Source organism: Hemicordylus capensis, chromosome 1 (genome assembly GCF_027244095.1).
Source record: "Hemicordylus capensis ecotype Gifberg chromosome 1, rHemCap1.1.pri, whole genome shotgun sequence".
Classification (NCBI taxonomy): domain Eukaryota; kingdom Metazoa; phylum Chordata; class Lepidosauria; order Squamata; family Cordylidae; genus Hemicordylus; species Hemicordylus capensis.
Genome location: NC_069657.1, coordinates 317,059,715 through 317,073,092, shown reverse-complemented (window position 1 = coordinate 317,073,092; position 13,378 = coordinate 317,059,715). Strand labels below are relative to the sequence as shown.

The 13,378-nt window shown below is 42.7% G+C and overlaps 1 protein-coding gene and 1 long non-coding RNA gene across 4 annotated transcripts in view; one reads left to right on the top strand and one right to left on the bottom strand.

Moving 5' to 3' along the window:
• The window catches only part of MDN1 (midasin AAA ATPase 1), a 211,576-nt gene extending 200,367 nt beyond the window's left edge, over positions 1-11,209 (top strand). For all 3 annotated transcript variants that reach the window (XM_053287391.1, XM_053287389.1, XM_053287388.1), the window contains exons 94-102: positions 1,024-1,178; positions 2,266-2,346; positions 3,114-3,229; positions 5,551-5,725; positions 6,296-6,369; positions 6,456-6,570; positions 7,897-7,960; positions 9,171-9,313; positions 10,308-11,209. In XM_053287391.1, coding sequence (XP_053143366.1) covers positions 1,024-1,178; positions 2,266-2,346; positions 3,114-3,229; positions 5,551-5,725; positions 6,296-6,369; positions 6,456-6,570; positions 7,897-7,960; positions 9,171-9,313; positions 10,308-10,496 — 1,112 coding nt within the window. In that variant the 3' untranslated portion in view covers positions 10,497-11,209. The remainder of the gene's footprint in view (positions 1-1,023; positions 1,179-2,265; positions 2,347-3,113; positions 3,230-5,550; positions 5,726-6,295; positions 6,370-6,455; positions 6,571-7,896; positions 7,961-9,170; positions 9,314-10,307) is intronic.
• LOC128341195 (uncharacterized) lies at positions 4,898-10,313 on the bottom strand. The gene is made up of 2 exons (XR_008314255.1): positions 9,885-10,313; positions 4,898-9,772 (listed from the first exon to the last, which is right to left on the bottom strand). It is a non-coding gene; the product is annotated as an uncharacterized LOC128341195 (long non-coding RNA).
• Positions 11,210-13,378: the final 2,169 nt, after the last annotated feature.

The window sequence follows — 13,378 nt, the reverse complement described above, 5'->3', positions numbered from 1 at the left end:
ACCCAGGGTATTTAAGAGAGCGCCTTCTGCTTCAGGATCCCCACTGCTTATTAAGATCTTCTGGAGAGGTCCACCTGCAGTTACCACCAGCTCATCTGCTGGCAGCTCAGGGTTGGGCCCTCTCTATAGCCGCCCTGATACTCTGGAAGGAACTCCCTGTTATTGTAAGAGCGTCACCATCTCTAGCAGTCTTTAAAGGAGCTCTCAAGACACATGTATTTAACCAAGTATTTGATCAACAGTAAGTTGGTTTTTACTAGGGATGTGCGTGGACCGCAGAGGCGTGGTCCGACACCGGGTGTGTGTGTGTGTTGCTTTAAGGGCGGGGGGGTTGTACTTACCCCTCCCGCCGCTTTTCCCCCTCTGGTGCTCCATTTTCAAGTGAAATCTTCGGTGCGGCAGCAGTCTTCCCTGCCACCCCTGCCCCCTTGTTGACTTGCAAAACGCGGAAGTAACTCCCGTGCGTGCGCCCACTGCCGACACGCGGGCCACATGCACGGGAGTTACTTACGCATTTTGCAAGTCAACAAGGGGGCAGGGGCGGCAGGGAAGACTGCTGCCGCCCCAAAGATTTCGCTTGAAAATGGAGTGCTGGAGGGGGGAAAGCGGCGGGAGGGGTAAGTACCACCCACCCACCCACCCAGGCACTGGACCTGCGAACCGGTGACGGGGACTAGCAAACTGGCGGGAGGGGTAAGTACAACCCTGCCCTGAAAACAACACCGCCGCCCGCCCCCCGGGCGCCTGACCACCAGACCAGCGAACCGGTTCGCAGGCCTCTAACATGGCCTGCGAACTGGTTCATGCATATCCCTAGTTTTTACTGTTGTTCTTAAATTATTTGTAACTGTTTTGTTTTTGTTTTTAACTGTGGTTTTATTGTGTTTATTTTTCTGCAAACTGCCATGAGACAGTTGTTTTTGGCAATATAAAAATGTAATGAATTAAATAAATAAGATATGGTAACCATAGAGAAAAAGGCATGGATACAATATAAAACCAGCCTGTATTATGTAAATGTAGGATTAGAGGAGGTGGAATTGGAAGCCCATGCTCTTAATTCTGAAGATGACAAAGAGAGTGGAAATGAAAAACCATTGTTGGAAGTGAAGCCAGACAGGACCAAAGAATCTACTATACATACTGCCCCTCAGTTCTTGAAAGATACTACTGTCCAGGTAAACCACCGGTTGTATTATTATACAGATAGAATGTGTTGATTGACTTAAATAAATGAAACTATGATCTGGTCACAATGCTGCTATAATTACAGTTTATCCCAAATTAGAAGCTCTCACCTTGCACTGGATCAGATCTATGGATTCCATTTGAGGGTAGACTTCCTTCCATGTGCAAATAGTAGAGACTTAGGTCTGTGCACTTAGGAAGATTAGGATATAAATTTGACCCAACTTGCTCAAGCAGGTTTGTCCTGCATTAAAGTAGTCTTGGTGAAAGTTACTTGGCTTTCATTGCTATTATATCTAGAAAGTTAAAGGTACCTTTTGGATCTTCAGAGAGTAAACTGAAGAGAGGTTAATTGGGTGGCTTTCTTGTGAAGGGGGTGGGATACACATTATTACCAGTTGAGTACAATAACTTATTTTTCTATGCACTGAGAAATAGATAAGTACGGTTGCCAATTGACTGAACAACTGACCAATATATAATACAATAATAAAATAGCAAGAGGCCCTTTTAAAATATTAAAATATTGGTTTGCTTTGGTCAAATATTCCTCTTAAAAATTATATTCTAGTAGGGGAAATTGGTTATTCAGTCATACTGTAAAAATGTAGATCTAAAATAGTTCTGGGATAGACAATTAAAGTTAAAATATTGGTTTTCAACATATGATGTTTGTATAGGTCAACCTCACCAGTCACGCATCCAACATCTGCAGTTTTGCATATCTGCAGTCGGGTAATTGACACTCAGCCTCAGTATATGTGGGGGGAAATGGTTTACAGAAGGTTAATTCCACATATCCATGGGTTTGGGGTGGCTGGAAATGATCTCCAAGGTCATTTCCGGCCAGCATTTTTACACACTTGGTTTTAAACAAACAAACAGAAAAGCCGGATTTGGAACTTTGTGGGGGGCATTGAGTCTCGTTGACTCAATGACTCTGTGTCTGTGGTTCCATTATCCGCAGTTGTAGCGGAGAACAGAACCCCTGCAGATACCGAGGTTCACCTGTATAGAATAGGTGTGCTATTGCTGTGCTCAACTGTTAGACTTCAATCTTAATTCCATATATTTTAGCGCATTGTTAAGCATCCTGAAGAGCTAAGGCAAGAACTAGAAAAGCAACTGGAAGCTTGGCAGACTGGAAACATTGCTGAGGTTAGTGTATTATTTAATCAAGCATATAGATTTTGTGTCATCTTCCTTAAAAACATTTTTTTAATGATATGGGAAATGTTAAAGGAGTGTTTCTGAAAACAGTTTGTTTGTTTAAAATATTTATATCCTGCCCCTCCAACACACTTCTGCTCAGGGCAGCTTACAATAAGAGTAAAAACACAATAAAAGTTTAAATACTGGTTTTTGGTACTGCTGTTTAATCATTATAAACATTTCCGTAGATTCTAGTAAGCTTCAGCAGTATTGGCGTAAACAGTTACTTGATTTATGCCACATGGCATTAAGAGAACATGTCTTTGAAGAATGACAAAAACATCGATGCAGAAATATTTACAACGGATGTACCCTGCATTAGGAGTATTTAAGTTCTGAGGAGGCAATGGTAAACCCCTCCTGTATTCTACCAAAGACAACCACAGGGCTCTGTGGTTGCCAGGAGTTGACACTGACTCAACGGCTCACTTTACCTTTTCTTGTGAAAGGCACTGTGCAGAAGAGTATATTATCTGAGAATATTCCTTTGCACAATCAGTATTGAAGTACAGAGAAATTAGAATGCTGAATCTGTAGTTTGTTTCCTTCCACTGCTATTATAAATCTGAAATTGAATATGATTCTAAAGTGTCTTACATTTTGATACTGCCACTGTTAAAAAACAAAACACCCAAAACCTTTCTAACGGTTGTAGCAATTTTCTTAAATACAGCAAAATTTGGTGGGGTTTGACTTGGGTCTCGATGTTTCAGGAAAAGGCGGCAGCAGAGACGTGGCAGAGATACCTTCTACTCACTGCGCCTCTTTCACAGCAGCTTTGTGAACAGCTCCGACTCATACTAGAGCCAACTCAGGCCGCTAAGCTGAAGTAGGTTTGGTCTCTGGCAAGCTTAAAGCAGGGCCCCTAGCCCTAAAGTCTCTCTGTTTGCTAGCCATACAATCTTCACAGCCAGAGCTATTGATCATAGGGTATGATTTTGCAGGATACAGTTCATGTCTTGTTCGAGTAAGCTGTTTGCATAGCACAGGGGTGGGCAGACTGGCCCTCCAGCGGTGGTTGAATGGCCATCATCCCCAACCACCATTTATTGTGGCTTAAGTTGGGAGTTGTCGTTCAGCAACAGCTGGAGGGTCAGGTGTGCCCACCCCTGGTGTAGTGCACTCCAAGTTCAAGTACCAGAGTCTGCATTTCATTATTTTGTGGCGTGCGGCGTTGTTTCCATTTTACAGATATGAAAGAAAGATTGGTCCACAGTAGGAAGGGCTGTTAGAGTAAACTTAGATTGCTATATCTCAAGTCCAATTCTAACTAGTGGCAGCACCAGCGGGGGGAAATTGAGCGGGGGCACAGAAGGGTCAAAGTGCATTTCTGTGTGCAAGCTGTTCCCCACATGTTAAGATTTCTGAAACAGAAGTCGGGGGTGGGGGGACTACTTGTTTGAGGGGGTGCTTGTCCCCCTCTGGAGCCACCCCGATTCTAAAATTCAATTCGTTGGTCATACTTTCCCCTCACATCCATTTTTCCTTATTTAAAGATCTAGCATAAAGAAATGTACATTTGACTCCTTGCATCTTTTCAGCAATGGTCAGTATTTAACCCTGTACATTAATCTATAAAATGGGGTGGGGGGGGAGGGGCTCATGCAAACACAGAAAAACCATTACTTTTGGTAGTACATACAGAATTTGAATTCTTGAAAATCTCAGCATTCCTTTTTTCTTTAAAAAGCAAGTTTCTAGTCCTTATGGCTATGAAGATTAGCTTAAAAGCGTGTGAGCTATGTTTCTTGAAATCTTCGATGCTATAAAGCTGTTTGAGTAGAGCTTCCAGTGGTTGAGGGCAGGACTTCAGTGTACTTCATAATCCCATGAATAGTGAAACCAGAATCAACAACAGCAACAATAAAATTATTATTGTTTAAAACAATTAGAGAAAATAACTAAATACAAGGACCTTCAGATTGAAATTGAGCGGCTCTGGAAAAAGAAAACAATAGCAGGGATGTGCATGGTCCGGACCGGTCCGGATCGGCACCGAGGGGGGGTCTACCTTTAAGGGCGGGGGGTAGAACTTACCCCTCCCACCGCTCTTCCCCCTCCGGCGCTGTCATTTAGAACAAAGTTTTTGGGGCGGCAGCGTTCATCGCTGCCGCCCCTGCCCCCGTCGTCGTTAGTAAAGCCTTCGTAAGAGCTCTTAGAGAACAGAGCTCTTACAAAGGCTTTACTAACAACGACGGGGGCAGGGGCGGCAGCGACGAATGCTGCCGCCCCAAAAACTTTGTTCTAAACGACAGCGCCGGAGGGGGAAGAGCGGCGGGAGGGGTAAGTTCTACCCCCCCGCCCTTAAAGGGAGACCCCCCCCCTCGGTGCCGATCCGTACCGGTCCGTGCACATCCCTAAACAATAGTGGTGCCAATTGTTGTTGGTGCCTTTGGTGCAGTACCAAAAGAACTTGAACAGCATCTCGACACCTTGGGCATCAATAAAATTACAACACATCAACTAAAGAAGGCCACACTACTTGGTACAGCACGAATACTAATAAGATATATTTAATTTTTCTTTAATTATCCTAGACCCTTGGAAAGGGACCAATAATTAAATTACCAAATCCAGTCAATAACATCTGGTAGACTGTGTGTACATAGCATAACAACAATTAATAATAATAAACAACTTTAAATAAATTTTAAAAACCTTTACATAAGCTTTTACACCGCTCTGAGCTCCTCAGAAGAAAAGTAGGCTATAAATGTAAATAAATGTGCTTGATTTGCATAATGTTTGCAGGCTACAAAGTTTGAATTTTCTACATAAGAATTCTAAAGTTACTTGTTTAAGCATGGAGTATACATTGCCAGGTTAACTTTGCACTTGTCATTACTTTGAAGAAGAGCTGAATTTTACCATTTTGCACCAATCCTCATTTTTAGAAAAGTTGTGAAAAATGCTTTTTATGTTTTTCAAAACTACCACCTCAATCAATATTTCTCGGCTCCTCTAAAAATTGGGACAACTATATATGTAAATATGAGCCTTGAACCCTTAGTTGTAGAATCCTTTTCTGTCTGTATTCCTTAACATCAAAATTACTAGTTTGTGTAAAGTAAAATGTATTTCTGTGTAAAATGTATTTCTGACCACCACCACCCCGTTAAAACCTGTGTGTTTGTATTTCCTAACTACCAGAGGTGATTATAGAACAGGGAAAAGGCTGAACATGCGTAAAGTAATTCCATACATTGCCAGTCAGTTCCGAAAAGACAAAATCTGGTTACGAAGGACCAAGCCCAGCAAACGGCAGTACCAGATTTGCTTAGCTCTTGATGACTCAGCCAGTATGGCAGACAACCACTCTAAGCAGGTAAAACAATAATTATGAAAAAGCTACATGTTGCAGTTTACACTCAATTCATTAATGCAGTAAATATACATATACATGCCCATTTATAGTTTCAGACTTGCATATAACTGGCTTGGGGAGTTGTTGCTAGCTCCTGATGTTTCTTCCTCCTTCCCTCTCTGCCCATCCACCCGCTGCTCTCATTCTCCCTCTCTCTACCCCCATGGGGACTCTTTCAGATGCCAGGCCAATCCAGGACCCCAATGTTTTAACATTCCATTGCAATACCATAGATGTGTGTGCAGGTCTCTCCTTGCAAAAAGAACTGTATTATCACCTGAGATACTCACTTGGACAAAGCAGCCACTGTCAAGTGTCAGATTACATTCTGGGGTATATCATGCTTGAATCTTGCTGTCTTTTTGCAATAATATCAATGATCATATATTGCTATATTTAAGGAAAAGTTCACTTTAGGATGCTGCATTTTAGAATTTTTAAAATGGTTAACTCTTAATTCTGTGCCAAATTTCACGAATTTAGATAAGATCTATAATGGGGTCCAATATTATTTGATTTATTTTTCCATAGCTTGCTTATGAATCCCTGGCAGTGATTGGAAATGCTTTGACTCTCTTAGAAGTGGGACAAATTGCTGTATGCAGGTAGGATGCTAAAATGACTATTAGTGTAGCACTTGCATAGTGCAAAGAGTGCATAATTTTAAACTGCATGCCACATCTTATTTCAGCTTTGGAGAGACGGTTCAGCTACTGCATCCATTCCATGAACAATTTAATGAACAATCAGGAACCCAGATACTGCAGCTCTGCAAATTTGAACAAAAGAAAACTAAGATAGCTCAGGTATTTCCCAGTATTACCTCTTTGGATGAATGGCACTGCTGTCTTCCTTCTTAATATGAGTTGTCAGCTGCCTGAGCCGGTGGGAAGAGAAGGAGGGATAAAAATGACTTGCAATCCAGGGGACTGTGAATACAATGTGTATTTGAACATTCTGAAGAGATTTTTGTTTCTTCTTAAATAACTCTTGTTCCAGACCCCAAACTGTCTTGTTTCTTGAATAAGCTGGTTCTGCTTGCTACGCGCTTTTTATTTGCACCTCTTTCCATACAATATTACAAAAGAAAATATTCTTCTGTGTTGGGGAAGGGAATGTAAAGTGGGTGATCTCCTCCCACTCACTCTAGAGCAGGACTTGTGTAAATCAGCAAGACTTTAAGAGCCTCATTGGAAGAGATCGCTTTTCCCAGTCTTCCTGCCCTGCTTCCTCTAGAGCTAGCCATTCTCAAACGCTGAGCCTCACCTGGCCTTCATGACATGCTCCTTAGATTGATCTCCTTCCTTTGGATGAATACAGAGGAATGAGTTTCACCATTTAAGACTGCCGGGGATGGAGTGGGAACTACATTTTTGAATTTCCCCTACAAGTGGAAAAGTAGCTCAGGAGAGAGCAGATTGAGCTAGAACATTTATCCCTCCCTGTGCTTGTTTTTACTCCTTGGGAGGGGTGGGTGTTCATGGTCAGCGGAGAGAGGGGGGAAAATTTAAAATGTGATTCTCCTGCCCTGCCTCTTCCCACAGTCTGAATTTTACAGCTCTACTACTTTGTTTTGCTGCATGCATAGACCAGGTCATATAGAGAGGCCTTGTTTCAAATGATTGGAGACACTCTGGTCTCCACTCTGGTCAGAAGCTGTGACTGGAAAAAGCAGCAGCCGCAAGCAACATGTGGGGTGGGGTGGGAGGAGGAAGGCCAGTTTGGGGGTTATGGGTGAAAATAGTGGTTAGAGTGTTGAACTAGGAGCAGGGAGACCTCAGTTCAAAACCCTCATTCCGTCTAACCTCCCTCACAGGCGTGTTTTGAGGATAAACATAACCATATACACCATTATGGGCTCCTTGGAGGGAGAGTTGGGATATAAATGGAATTAAATAAATAAATGTGTGAAGTGCCCCAGTTTAAGCAGCTGTGTATGGCACTTGAACTGCAGTCCATTCAAAGTAATTCAGGGGGCATCATGGCTAAAGTGCCGCTTTTGGAGCTCCCAGTTAGGCTGCAGCTCCCTATTTGCATTCCCATTCATTTCTATCACATTGGTATCACTGACTTGAAGACAGAGTTCTTGGTTCATATGTAATGAGTCAGATTATTCCCTTGTTTTTCTACAGTTTTTAGAATCCTCAACAAATATGTTTGCTGCAGCACAGCAGTTGTCTCAAAGCATCACTCCAGGTAAGTCTCACTTTTTCATACAAAATGATTCTTGTTGCCATGGAAATAGAACTCTTTCTACACTGAATTTACCAGAGGGGTTGATCTCTAAACAGAATCCTCTTTATTCAAACAGAAGTCATTCCAAGCTCTTATTTAAACAATGGAGCAACATTTGGAAATATGGTGGCTCTATCTATTATCTTTGCTTGCCAAAAATTCCTGTTGAGGTTTCATTAGGATTGAGTGTCATAGCTATTTTCAGTTAGTGCATTTTTAGAAAGCAAAGCTTACATCCTCTTCAGGGTTGTCATTTTTGCAAACATATCAAACACTTTCTCGTGACTCTAAAACAGCAAGTCTGAAATGAGCAGTTCTGAGCTCAGTTGTTCAGACGTTCTGTTGTTCCTCCATTCAGATATCTGTGCACACGTACATGTTTTTGTATGAAATGACTGTACCAGCATTAATTTAACAATGAATGTGGGTATAGGTCCCCTGAAATGCAGGTACAGATAGGAAGTGTATTGCTGTACCTGCTAACATGTGAATACAGTACACAGATTGTACAAGTATTGAATACAGGAGACCCTCTTTATTTGCAGGGGTTCCTTTCCCACCAATTGGCACAAATTCGGAAACCATGAACAATGTTCCCTCTAACAGGGATTCCCAGATATTCTTGACTACAACTTCCAGAATCCCCAGCTGCAGTGGCTTTTGCTTGAGGATTATGGGAATTGTAGTCAACAAGATCTGGGAATCCCTGTTAGAGGGAACATTGACCATGAATAAAGAAACTTTATCTCTATGGGAGTCCAGTGGTTAGGTTCCTTACTCTTAAAAAAAAAAAAAAAAAGTCAAAAAAGCAGGAAGGGAGCAGAAATAAGGGTAAAGCATAGAACCTCGTTCTCCAGAGATGCCTCCCAAATCCCCCAATTTTTCATTCATTCTTCTTTTTTTAACAAAGAGGAGCCACAAAATGGCTCAGTGCTTCAACATGGCAGCTGGAAATGACATCAGAAGTCATTTCCAGCCACTTGGGAACCGCAGATAGGTGAAAATTGCTTATATTCCCTGCTGCAGATAAAGAAGCTGGGTCTTGAGGAATAGAACTAATAATTAGAGCAATTCAGAGTTGTGATGAAATATTGGCATTTTGTATCTTTTTCTCTGTTATAGAAAGTTTTGTGTTAAGTTTTGTTTAAAACTAAAGTATTTTTCTTGATAGAAACTGCTCAGCTGCTCCTGATAGTATCTGATGGAAGAGGTCTTTTCCTGGAGGGCAAGGAACGTGTCACAGCAGCTGTTCAGTCTGTTCAGAATGCAAATATCTTTGTTATTTTTGTGGTGTTGGACAATCCTAACTCACGGGTAAGTGAATTAACCTTTGGACAATAGTACTTTCTTTTAACTAGGTGAGAAAGCATAAATAGGTCCAAGGTATGCTGTATTGAAAGATTCACTTAAGCAACGGAGTGTCATACAGAAACAACCTAAGGAAAATGTCTAGTTTAATTTTGAGATGTGTATGGTCTGTTTTTTCTCTTGCTGCAAGAATATTGAACATACCTAATGTCAAAAAATACCCAGTTGTGTTGACTATCCATACAAACTTGTTTTCTGCTGGTCTTGCCCTGATGCCTCGTGTCCCAGATGTGGGGGGGGGGGAATACCAGCCTCTTACCCTTCGCGTCTAGGTTGAGCTGTTCTCTAAATCAGTTCTGTGCAAGCCCTGAATTCCAGAAGGTTGCAAAATTCTACTCTTCTTTGTCTTTCAATCTCATGCTATAATTCTAGTGCATAATATGAATATTAGGCTGCAGTTGGTTACTAGACACACAAGGAGATAAGACAAGGCAATTTTTAGCTGTAAAGAACATGCATTTGATAAAGACCAAATAACTTGGATCATTATAGTAAAAGAAGCAATAACACAAATTACCTGAATAGTGACAGCCCGGAAATCATTGCTATACAGCAATTTTTCTTTCCCTTCCTTGGACCATCTCTCTTTAGTTTCATATAAATATGTTCTTATACTGCTTGCTTAAAGTTCCAGTCCAGCCCTTTCGAAACCAATTCCATTGATTCTGAAGATTAATCTGGAGTAAATAGGGGATGGAGAGCAGCATTCATGTGGCTTTATGGACAGAGCTTTGAAGAGGGTGGGAGATGAGGATGGGAAGGAATGATGTAACTTTTTCAGCTGTCCTCTCATAGCTGTCCCTGATATTATTACTTAATATAACAAAATTGTTGTTTTTCTTCACTGTATTTTTACAGAATGAAGAAAATGCATAGCTCTAGACTTGGTATTTGTGTCGTCCAGTATTTGTTCCTCTTAACTTGTCATTTTAATTTGTAGGATTCCATCTTGGATATTAAAGTGCCTGTGTTCAAGGGACCAGGAGAACTGCCAGAAATACGATCATACATGGAAGAATTTCCTTTTCCTTTCTACATAATTCTCAGAGATGTGAATGCCCTTCCGGAGACTCTCAGCGATGCACTGAGGCAGTGGTTTGAGTTGGTGACTGCCTCAGACAGCCTGTAGAGTTTGCCAGGTCAGGCAAATACCTGGTCACTAGGGAATGACAGAAGCTCACAAATGAATTTAAATTGCTATTCGTGGGCAAGAATCCATACACTTTTAATTCATGCATTCTTCCTCATCATGCAGAAGACTATGCAATCATGAGGAATGCAAACTCTGTTCATGTACTCCTTGCCTATCTATATTTGGAAACAGCAGAAAACCACCTTCTCCCTTGTTGCTCTGAATAATTTATTCTACAGGTTTTGTTGGTATTTCCATATCCTTAAGAAATAAGTGAGTCCTAGGACTTAATTTCTATAGTAGTAAGAAGCTAGTCTTGCTTCTGAGAGGGAAAGAAAGTTACAACTAGAATTGTTTAATTATAATAAAATACTTGTCTGTTTTAGGTTAATGTGTGAGTGGACCCTGTACTTGAGGGGAGGGGGAGTAGAATTTACACAGCCAAAAAAAACCCTACTTGAATACTTGAAACTGTTTGCCATTGCTGAATTGTTGCTGGTTGTCTGATAATGCCAGAAGGGTATTTTTGTGACATGAAAGACTCTGCATTATCATTTTACACTGTGAAGTTTGCCCTCTGTCCAAGGCAAATACTAAACACGCATTTTCGTATCCTAAAAGCATGCACAAGACTCTTTCCCCCACCCCTTTTCATTGCAAAATCTATGCATCATTTGTGATTACTAATAAAGATGTTTTTCTGTTTGTAACTCTGGTATGTGTTCTTTGTCTAAGACAGTTTAACTTAGAAGAGATCATGGTTTTGAGTTAAATCTGAACAGGCCTAAGTGGTGGTTTCTTTGTTTCTTAAACCATGATGATCACATCACAGGTGATGTGATTTCCCTCCTGACAATAAATGGCTGCTGTCCCAAACCCCTCAGCATTGTCCAGGTACTGGCAAAGCTTCACCAAGTCAGCTACACTCTTATTACTGGCCAGCAACAGAAATGGGGCTTGGAAGCCCTGTCTTCAGAGATCTGGGGTCACTTAGTCCCCACCTAGTGGTTTATTAACTTTCCTCCTCACCACCCTGAAGAAGTACCAGTTACACTGAAGAGGCTCCCACATTCACCCTTCCTAGTCAGCCCAAACCTCCCACCATGCCCACTGAGAGAGAATGAGCAACTATGCAGAAGTGGCAGGCTGCACGCTCCATGGGCTGCCTGGTGGGGAGGGCTGGGCCTTGCTGCTGACAGGACAAGCATGTGCCTGCTGTCTTCCTACTCACTCGCCTTCTCTTTCTGGGATGTACAGCCCAAAGGATTGGGCCCGCTGGGCCTGATCTGTGCTGCATTGCCTGGGACAGGCAGGGAGGGCAGTGGCTCAAATTCTGGGTACCGCCAGGGCAGAACCTTTCCTGCTGCATTTTGGGGTGGGTGAGCTTGGCAGTTGCCAGAGCACTTACCTGAAGAGGTAGCAAGCCCAAACTTGTAATTTGCATGAGCAAACAAACAGCAACTGCACTGTGCCACCTAGCTTCTGAGTGGGGTGGGGTAGGCGGGGAGATTTAGGCACAGCACAGAGCAGAAGGGCTAAGAAATAAAGCTGCCCTGGCTGGGGATTTTCCAGTGAGGCAGTGAAACTGAGGTTTTTTCTGCAGCTGCTCTACCCTCTCAAGTTTCCTCCCTGGGATCTCTAGATACAGCTGAGAGAGACTCCTACCTGCAACCCTGGAGAAGCAGCTGCCAGTCTGTGTAGACCAGGCCTGCTCAACTTCGGCCCTCCTGCAGATGTTAGCCTACAATTCCCATAATTCCTGGCTATTGGCTGCTGTGGCTGAGAATTATGGGAGTTGTAGTCCAAAAACAGCTGGGGGGCCTAAGTTGAGCAGGCCTGGTGTAGACCAAGGCTGATCAACTTTGGCCCTCCTGTAGGTGTTGAACATTGGCTGGGGATCATGGGAGCTGTAGTCCAAAAGCAGCTGGGGGTGGGGCTAAGCTGAGCAGGCCTGGAAGAGCTAATACTGAGCTAGATAGACCAATGGTCTGACTCAGTAGAAAGCAGCTTGTGTACCGTCTTGTCTCTGTAGCAAGGTAGGCTGAAAGGGCAAAGCGGTTCCTCAAACCATGATTTCTGAATTCAGGCATCATGCTAAACCAGTTAGTGCAAACTGGTTTCTATGCCAGCTTCAAACTATGGTTTGATATCCTGGTTTGTCAGCCCCTCACAAATCATGGTTTGGAGACTAGTTTGGTGTAGATGTTCAAATTCTAGTTGGACTTAAGAAACTATGAGGCTGTTCTCATGTGGACACCCAGCCTGGGTTAGGCTGTGCGCAAGAACCACCAGAATTGGACCCAATCCCGGTGGGATCCCTACTGTTACGTGAGATTGAGTACTCCCTTAACCTGGGCTACCGGATTGTGTGTTCACTGGGGCAGTTTAGCCCCAGTGGACACACAAATGGGCACGTAGAGCACCCGTTCCTTGAGGCAATCCCCCAATGCATTCTGCAGAGCATTATAGGATTCCCAGAGGGCCAAGAAGCGTCATCCCAGCCTCCGGAGCGGCACGCTGCAGGCATGCAGTGCTACTCATCTGCTTCTGGCAACTGGACTTGGTCATCTGAAGAGAATGTGAAAAAAAACAAGCTGCCTCCCTATCTGCTATGCCAACGACCTCTATGGTTTTGTGTTGTATCTGAGCTTGGTCCATGTTAAGACAATTATAAACCTAAGCTAAGTAACTAGATTTATCCCAGCTGAGATTTTAAAAAACACACCTTTGTGTAACTAATCTAGCACTAACTAGAAAGTGTGAGATTTATAATATAAATGCCTGGTGTCTGAGCTGAAGTTGTGATGTTAGGGTAGGAGGTCCTTACTGACCCACAGTAAAGTGCAGCCTTTGGCGGGCCCCATTGTTTTGTCTCCCAG